This window comes from Microtus pennsylvanicus, chromosome 15 (assembly GCF_037038515.1).
Source record: "Microtus pennsylvanicus isolate mMicPen1 chromosome 15, mMicPen1.hap1, whole genome shotgun sequence".
Classification (NCBI taxonomy): Eukaryota; Metazoa; Chordata; class Mammalia; order Rodentia; family Cricetidae; genus Microtus; species Microtus pennsylvanicus.
In genome coordinates, this window is record NC_134593.1 from 16,371,379 (window position 1) to 16,381,000 (window position 9,622).

General features: G+C 44.6%; 1 protein-coding gene across 2 annotated transcripts; it reads right to left on the reverse strand.

The window, feature by feature from the left end:
- Positions 1-6,321: 6,321 nt before the first annotated feature.
- On the reverse strand, positions 6,322-9,403 carry LOC142835801 (granzyme B(G,H)-like). Of its 2 annotated transcripts, none has more exons than XM_075949579.1 (5): positions 9,304-9,403; positions 8,127-8,277; positions 7,544-7,679; positions 7,159-7,419; positions 6,322-6,562 (listed from the first exon to the last, which is right to left on the reverse strand). In XM_075949579.1, exons 1-5 carry the CDS (start codon positions 9,356-9,358, stop codon positions 6,419-6,421), a joined length of 747 nt encoding a protein of 248 aa, XP_075805694.1. In that variant the 5' UTR covers positions 9,359-9,403; the 3' UTR covers positions 6,322-6,418. The 2 variants fall into 2 exon arrangements, with proteins under 2 accessions (XP_075805694.1, XP_075805695.1); XM_075949580.1 differs by lacking the exon at positions 6,322-6,562 and adding an exon at positions 6,669-6,800.
- Between the last annotated feature and the right edge of the window lie 219 nt (positions 9,404-9,622).

Sequence of the window (9,622 nt, forward strand, 5' to 3'; positions counted from 1 at the left end):
TTAAAAGATATTGAACATATCTAAGTAATAGGATTTGTTTTAGTGTGCTATCATCCTAACAGTAAGGAGGGCAGTGGTGGCACACCCCTTGGATCCCAGCACTCAGGGGGTAGATGTAGACGTATCTCGGTAAGGTAAAGACCAGCCTGGTCTGCAGAGTGAGTTCTAGGACAGCAAAGGGTACACAGAGAAGCACTGTTGCAGAAAAGAAAAAAAGAACAAAAGAAAGAGCGAACAAACAGAAACAGTGAATGAGGACAACACAACCTTGTGGGCTATTGGGTGTAGCTTTTGAGGAAAAAATGGACTTGTTGGGCACAACTGGCTTGATAGATGTAGCTCTGATCTCAGTGAATTCCTGAGACAGGGTGAGATATTTTGCTTCTGATTTTACTGTTAGTGTGCTTAACACTTTGAACTAATAGAAAAAATTAAAATGTAATCATAGCATTAGCCATTATCGCTCTAACTCCTAACAGGTTGCTCCATCCCCTTCAGATTCAAGGCCTCTTATTCTTTAATTACCATTCTCTCTCTTTCTCTCAACATACACGGTGATAAAAATATAAATCCAGCTTACAGAGTCAGTTTATTATTGTCTGGATTCATATTTCTTTTAGGGCTGACCACTTGGGATTGGATAACCATTAGGGGGGCTCATCCTTGCGGAAGACTATTTCTCCCTTTGTCTGTACTTTATAATTGCCTGTTACTCTTCATTTTGGAACGGGTCCCTTGCTTTTTCCCCAACCACTTTGGAAGCACAACTGGTGTTGTCATTGTTCAGGTCTTATTGGAGCATCATATTGCTGAGATTTCACAGGTGTAGTCTCTTTGTCACATATAAAGGATAATTATATGAAGGATTTTTAACACATGATTATGTTTATGTATGTGTATGTGTCTGTGTTTGTCCATGTGCATGTGAGTACACATGCTCCTGGAGGCCAGAGGAGCTGAGGTTACAAGTGTTATGAGACATTCAACATGGGTGCTCAGAACTGAAGTTGAGTCCTCTGCAAGAGCAGTCTCTACCATTAAGACGTCTGAGCCATCTCTCCAGGCCTGCATGCTCAGTTCCTGAGATCTGTGACTCACAAGTGTAAGTGCTATGAAAAGCTGATGGTGTGAATCCAGTGTGACTGTGAAGGGTGAGGTCTCATCTCTGAGAAGGTCCTATGAAAGTCCCATAAATGTCGAGAACGAACATAATCAAAAATATTTTTAGGTTGAATGAAGGATTGCAGTTATAGACATTTCCAATTGAAAATCAGCAGAAAACATATATGCTGATGAAAAAATGGACTTGTGATTATACCAAAATAGTGACATTATTTCTTGAAATCTTAATATCTGTTTTCAAATTTTCTGGCAAATATAATAGCAAGGCTATGTCACTTTTCACACAAACATATTGAGCTAGGTTGAAATGCATGCAATTATTGGCCTTAAGTTGAATTTACAATAGTTCCACCTTTACCTGGAGCACTTACAGTATGAAACATGATGTTTAAGGTTTGTTTTTCCCATTAAAGATGAAAAGAGCAGTCAAATCCACTAAAAGGTCAATCTGTAACTGTGTTTCATTCCCAAGTTCTGCCATAAATATAGTTTGCAACACCAAACATAACTTGACACTGTTTTGGTAATGTCCTTAGCATGGCCATCTTACATCTGAAATGTAAATGATTTCACCATAGTCAACATGAACACATTTCAGGAATTCCTAGCACTGGAGATGATTTAATTCCTTGTCCCTTATGAAATTCAATACTGACGATGATCTATATAATGTCACCCATTTTTTTAATGATTTTGCATTAAATGTCTTTTTAGAGCTTGCTTTTTCTTCTTTGACAATTTCATATATGTATTCAATGTATTTTGGGCATTTTTGCCCAAGATAATCATCCTCTCTCATACTCCACTATTCCCACTGAGACCTTCTTCTCCGTTCCTAACTTTTCTTGATGACCTCTCAAAGACACATATTAAACATGAGGCTGGTGTAGTAATCGCACTGTCTTCTCTTAATTTTACAAGTTCCTCTATTTTTATTTTGATTTACATTTTTATTTTATTCCTATTTGCTCATTCATTCATTTATTTTTGAGACAGGGTTTCTCTGTGTAGCCATGGCAGTTATGGAACTTTCTCTGTAGACAAGGCTGCGCTTGATCTCAGAGATCCAGCTGCCTCTGATCCCCAGCGCTGGGATTGATGGCTTTCTCCACCACTGCCAGGCTGGGTCTGTCTCTTTAAACTGCCATCTCTGGGCATCAGCAGCAGCTGTACTAGTTAGGTTGATCCTCAAGGAAGAAAAACACTTTGATAATTTCCACATGCCCATTAAAATATATTTATTTAGTATTTTTCAATGGCAATAAACGTGCCATTTCTTCAGTGACATTGGTTCCATCATCACTACTGGTAATCAAAATGGCAGGTTGGGTTTTATTTAGAATCAGCACTGCCATCCATCCCTAAAGAATGAGATTTAAAATGAGTGATTCTGTACTTCAAATTTCTTTGAATTTTTTTTTAATTTCCTAAATTCACTTGATTATAATCTTGTGAGACCAAATGAGTTTAGTAATAAATATTCCTCACTCCTTAGAGCCTGTCAGATCTGAGACACTATTTGCACACCTCTCAGTGAACTCACTGTCTACAAATGGTCATCAGCATTGGTTTTGTTTTGTTCTTTTAAATACAACCACAGAACCACATATCTAGCTGTTTACCACAGAGCTGAGCTAACTGACTTGCTGGATACTATTTGTCAACTCAACACGAACTAGAAACACCTGGGAAGAGAAGACCTCAGTTCAAGATTGTGTTCATTAGATTGACTATGGGTGTGTTTGTGGGGGTACTTTCTTGGTTGCTAATGGATGGAGCTGGGACAGCCCACTCTGGGTAGGGCTATTCATGGGCAGGAGGTCCTGGGTTGGATAAGAAAGCAGATAAACATGAGCCTGGAAGCACTCCAGCAGGTAGCTTTCCTTCGAGGCTCCTGCCTCTCCTCCTGCTTGAGCACCTGCCTGCCCTGACTTCCATCAGTGATGGAGTACAGGTGGGACATGGGAGCCAAATCAACCCTTTCCTGGCCAAGCACTTTGGGGCAGAGTTTTTATCAGAGTTACAAAACATAACTAGAACAGGTGTGACTATCTTTTTATTGTGTGGTGCTTGTGTGTACACATGTATGTCAGTGTGTGCGTCCCTGTGCCTGTATGAGTGCAGAGAAAGATGTCAGGGTCCTCTACTGCTTTCCATCTTAGTCCTTTGAGATGGGGTCCCTCCCTGAACCTGGAACAGACTGTTTTGTTGAGGCTGCTAGCAGAAAGCATCAGCAGGCTTCCTGTGTCTGCACTGAGGATGCAGGCAATCAGCCCTACTCAGCATCTTTTATGTGGGTTTTGGGATCTGAACTCAGATTCTCCTGCTTGTTTAGCTAGTGCTCTTACCCACTGAGCCATATTCTCAGCAGCCTGAATTGAAATATAAGTGTTTTTGTTGTTGAGAAGATGTTCTTCTCAGTTCCATTGCTTTCTCCTTGTGTCACCATCCTTGACAGCTGCCATGTTAGGTAGTATGATTTGCATGTAATACGTTTCTGTTATCACCTTTGTGAACACTCACAAATCCCCAAAGGTTGAACAGAGCCTTGTATTTACCTGACAAAAACAGAGATGCTGACCAATGGAATTGAATAGAAGACCTGGATTTTAACCCACAAACCTATGAACACCTGATTTTCGACAAAGGAGCTAAAAGTATACAATGGAAGAAAGAAAGCATCTTCAACAAATGGTGCTGGCATAACTGGATGTCAACCTGGACAAGAATGAAAATAGACCCATATCTATCACCATGCACAAAACTCAAGTCCAAATGGATTAAAGACCTCAATATCAGCCCGAACACACTGAACTTGATAGAAGAGAAAGTGCAAAGTACTACAACACATGGGCAGAGGAGACCAATTCCTACATATAACCCCAGTTGCACAGACAATAAGGACAACATTGAATAAATGGGACCCCCTAAAACTGAGGAGCTTCTATAAAACAAAGGACATTGTCATAACACAAAAAGGCAACCTACTGACCGGGAGAAGATCTTCAACAACCCTGCAACAGACAAAGGTCTGATTTCCAAAATATATAAAGAACTCAAGAAACTAGACCTTAAAATGCTAATTAACCCAAATAAAAAATGGGGCACTGAACTGAACAGAGAATTCTCAATAGAAGAAGTTCAAATGGCCAAAAGACACTTAAGGTCATACTCAACCTCCTTAGCTATCAGGGAAATGCAAATCAAAACAACTTTGAGATACCATCTTACACCTGTCAGAATGGCTAAAATCAAAAACACCAATGATAGCCTTTGCTGGAGAGGATGTGGAGGAAGGGGTACCCTCATCCATTGCTGGTGGGAATGCAAACTTGTGCAACCACATTGGAAATCAGTGTGGAGGTTTCTTAGGAAATCCGGGATCAATCTACCCCAGGATCCAGCAATACCACTCTTGGGAATATACCCAAGAGATACTCTATCATACTACAAAAGTATTTGTTCAACTATGTTCATAGCAGCATTATTTGTAATAGCCAGAACCTGGAAACAGCCTAGATGCCCCTCAATGGAAAAATGGATAAAGAAAGTGTAAAATATGTATGCATTAGAGTATTACTCAGCGGTAAATAAAAAACAATGACATCTTGAATTTTGCATGCAAATGGATGGAAATAGAAAACACTATCCTGAGTGAGGTAACCCAGACCCAAAAAGATGAATATGGTATGTACTCACTCATAACTGGATTCTAGCCATAAATAAAAAACATTGAGCCTATAATCCATGATCCTAAAAAAAACTAAATAAGAAGGTGAACCCAAAGAAAAACATATCCTCCTGGATATTGGAAGAAGACAAGATTGCCAGGCAAAAATTGGAAACTTGGGGGTGGGAGTGGGATGGGGTAAGGGGAGTTGGTGAGAAAAAAGTGAGAAGGGGAATGGGGAGAGTTTGGGGGAATGAGACGGCTGGGATGGAGGAAAGGTGGATATGGGAACAGGGAAGTATATATCTTAATTTATGGAGCCATTTTAGGGTTGGCAAGAGACTTGACTTTATAGGTGAACCCAGGTGTCCATGGAGATGTCCCCATCTAGATCCTTGGGCAGCTGAGGAGAGGGAGCCTAAAATGGCCCTATCCTATAACCATACTGATGAATATCTTGCATATCACCATAGAACCTTCATCTGGCAATGGATGAAGCCAGAGACTGAGACCCACATTGGAGTACTGGACTGAGCTCCCAAGGTCCAAATGAGAAGCAGAAGGAGGGAGGACATGAGCAAGGAAGTCAGGACAGCGAGGGGTGTGCCAACCCACTAAGACGGTGGGGTTGATCTAATGGGAGCTCACCAAGGCCAGCTGGACTGGGACTGATGGAGCACATGATCAAACTGGACTCTCTGAATGTGGTGGACAAGGAGGGCTGACTGAGAAGCCAAGGACAATGGCACTGGGTTTTGATCCTACTGCATGGACAGGCTTTGTGGGAGCCTAGTCTGTTTGGATGCTCACCTTCCTAGACCTGGATGGAGGGGGGAGGACCTTGGACTTCCCACAGGGCAGGGAACCCTGACTGCTCATTGGACTGGAGAGGGAGGGGGAGGGGGAGGGGTGGGGGGAGCGGGAGGAAAATGGGAGAAGGGGAGGAGGTGGAAATTTTTAAGTGAAATAAAGAAATAAAGAGGTAGGGACATGTAAAGATTAGCATGGACTGTAAAACATAGAAGTTGATAGTCTCATCAGAGCAGGCATAAATGGAAGGGGTGAAGCTAAGAGGCTGGAGGAACATGACCCTGTTTCTAGCAGAGGATAGTGAAACTTGTTATACATGAGAAAGAGGGGATACTGAAATTGTTGTCACCTTAATGTTGAAGCTGTGGGAAAACAATACTCTGCCCAGCAAGGTCCATGTACACTGGCCTCAGCTCTATCTTCATATCTCCAAGACCAAAGGTGTTTACCCTCTCCTTTCTTCCATATGACACAGAGGAGGAAAAACTTCACCCTGAGCCCCAAGACAAGAGAAACCCAAGCTCAGCTTTGGGCCTGTCAGAAGGGCAGGCACTGCACAGTGGGACAAGTAAAAAGGAGCTGCTCAATGACCTCACCTGAGCTTTGGACAATGTGTGTACATGGTTGAGGAATGAGCAGTAAATAGAAGTGTGCCATTGGCCTGCCTAGCACAGAGTTGGTCCCTGTGATATGAAACCAGCCTTCCAATTCTTGCAAAGAGAACTTTATTGAGATTCTGGCTTCTGTCCTAGGACAATCCTGGACTCAGCTGTAGGGAAGATGGTGAGTCAGGGAGGGGTCTGGTTTGCTCTGTAGTTAATTGTGTTTCATGTTTTCCTCTATCCAGGAGAGGAAACTTGACACTCTGGTGAAGACTCTCGGAGGTGAACCATTTTTAAACCCATAGGAGACGATGCCTGCAACCACTTTGTTACACAGGAGAGGCCCTCCAGAATCGCCCTGTGAATAGAGAGGGGCACAAGGGACTGAGCTGATTTCACACTAGCCAGCCTCCCACCATAAAGCATGACTTGTATGCTCTGTGTGAGGGAGATCAGAGGGCAAACCTGGGGCCCCTGTGCTTCCCACTCCAATTTTGGACAGGGTTGCTGCTTCACCTCCCTCCTGAGCTCAGACTCTACCCTTTTTCCAAGTCTATGATCCATTTTCTGTGGTGTGTGGGACCTTCAGCTCTAAGCTGTTGTTTAGAATTGTGGACAGGTAGTTGAGACTCATGTGAGCATGGAGGACAAGACCATTGACAAAAGTGGGTGGCTGCTCTGAGGAGTCCCTGCTTGTAGTAACGACAGAGAGAGGGAGCACAGCTTTCTAAAGCCTGGGTCTGGGAGTCAGGAGGGCTGTGCAAATCCTGCTTTAAACCAACTGTCTTCACCAAGGCTCCTTGTCAGCTCTGAGGCCCTAGTTAGTTACTGGTTCCTGCTGTTTCGAAGGAGAAAGATCACAGCCAGGGGGCAAAGGAGTCCCTGATGCTTGGTCTCTAGGTCCCACATTCCTTTTCCCCTCCCATGGATCCCAGAAAGGACAATCCAACTTACCTTAAAGGAAGCACGCTTGATCTTTGGGTCCCCCACACAGATCTCAATCGTTTTGTTGTAATAGCCTTGAAAGCGGGACTCACACTCCTTATCCTTCTGGATTGTTAGCTCTACCTCTTGCAGTACATTTGATAATTTACCATGTGGGGCCATCCTACCCCAACCTGCCACTGAGCAGACATCCCCTGCCTTCACACGGACCTCAGAAGAGGGCAGGCTGAGGGGCCTCACATATTCAGTCTTTAGGGCCTTCCTCTCCAGCTGTGGGAAGAAGGGAGAGTGCGGCTCATTCACTGCTGGGCTGAGACAGCAGGATGGAAGAGAAGAAAGGAACACGGAGAGAGCAGGAGGAGCAATCCCTGGACAGGATGCGGGCTCTTCTCACCTTTAAGAGCATGATGTCATTTGGGAAGGTTTTGTTATTAAAGCCTGGGTGTGGGATGGGTTTAGCCACAGGGATGATCTGCTGGGTCTTCTCCGGGAAGCTGATGTTGTGGGCTCCTAGAGTGACTCTCATTGCGCTGTAGAGAGCAGAGTGCAGATGGGAGATGTGGAGTGAGAGAGGACACAGTGCAGGAGCTGTAAGAGGCTGGGTGGGCAGGGTGGGGCTCTAGCTGAGGGGACTTGAGGAGACTAAGGGCCTAAGGGTGTGACCTACTGCTTAGTCTTCTCAAGGGCACTAGACTCCTGAAGACTCCCTCTTCTCCACAATTTTCCAAAGTTTGCATTGACTCTGAATGTGCACTTTCAGCCTCGGCCACTGCTGTAGTCTGATCAGTGTATTTGCTTTCAACTCAACTGGGCTGCTGGCTCTGAACTCTCACCCTTTGACCTCAAAGTTTCCTTGATGACAGACTTCCATTGTCACAGCCCTGACCTCTAGTGAGCTCTCACAGAAGCAGCAACAAGTAGAGGATGGAAACTCCTGTTGGGGTCTCAGAAATCATGGACCAGCTGCTTCTCCTCACCTTCCCCTGCAGTGAGCAGCTGTCAGCACGAAGTTGGATTTCACCAGGAAGCCTCCACAAGAATCATTCTTCCCCTTAACATCCAGAAATTTAACAAATGCCATGTAGGGGCGGGAGTGGCGCTTGGCCTCATGGCCCCCGATGATCTTCTCTGAAAGAAAAGGCAGAATATGGGGTGTCTGGGAGCAGCAGATAGGGTCAGGAGGGTGAAGGCAATGGGATCTGCAGCTCCCCAAGATGTTGTAGATTGAATTCCTTACACATAGAATAATCTTTGCTGAATCCTAAGCCTCAGGGCCCTGCTCTGAAAAGGAGTGGGTGACACTCGTCCTCCAGGCCCTGCTTTACAAATGCAAGGAGGGGCAAGCTCTAAATCATGAGTCTACACTGAGGGGTCCTGGGTGAATTGCCTTCGTCTTTTCTCACTTACTGTGTCTCCCTGACCCTCTGATGTATTGATTAGCATCATATTTTCATCCCTTTTCTCAAGCCCTATGGGGTGGATCTTTTAAAATTCTATTCTAGTGCCCAACACATCTTGGGTTCTCAATAAATGCTTTTGACTGCATTAATAAATGACTTTTAGTTAGCTGCAGGGCTAGTGGTTCAGAACTCATGGGATTCAGGGCCCTGGGGCCATTGGAGTTGTGTGCTGCCAAAGACAGGAATAGCTAGGGACATGCAGAAAGAAGTGGAGAGGCCAACCAAAACTGCAAATGTAGTGGAGGGTGCAATGCTGGCATTTGCCATCCTGGGCCTCTTTCTTCAGCAATTGATGGGGGAGGTTGCTAAATTATGATAATATTCTTGAGCTGGTAGCCTTACACCATTGCTGACTGGTCATTAAAGCTGCCCTGGATCTGGGCTCAGGTAAAATCAATGATGTCCTTTTTAGTAACTTTGCATTCTCTTCTACTACTCTCTTTTGAGATGATCTATCTCCAGGTGACACAAAGAGCAGGGAGAAGCTAGTGCCCACCGTGTCCTCTGAGGACACCGCCCTTCTTCAGACCTTGTTGACGATCTAGCCAGTGACAGGCTTCCAGGTATGGGTTGGTCTGGGACCTAAGGTTCAGGAAGCTCTTGGTTCAGTGCAGGACAGATTTTAACTAGAAGTGGGCAGAGACTCCACAGAGGTATTATGGGAAGGCGCCTCTAGAACCCGGTGTTCACTCACCTGCACCAGCTCCAAGTGGCAGAAGAAAGGTCAGGAGAATCAGGACTGCTGCCATCTTCCCAGGAAGGCTCTCGGGTTGAATAGGGCAGAGTGGACACAGCCCTTGAAGGACGAAGGACTTGAGTGCTCAGTGACCTCATAGGACTTTTAAACCTATGCACCTCTGCTCTGATTGGCTTTATTAGCTAAGGTCATTTTCTGGTTTGGGTAAAAATGTCACTGTCACCACATTGACATGAGCTGAGCTGGGATAAAGACCAAGAAAGTAGAGCGTGTGGAGGCTGTGGTTAAGGGGCCCTGAGAACCCAGGAAGTCCAGT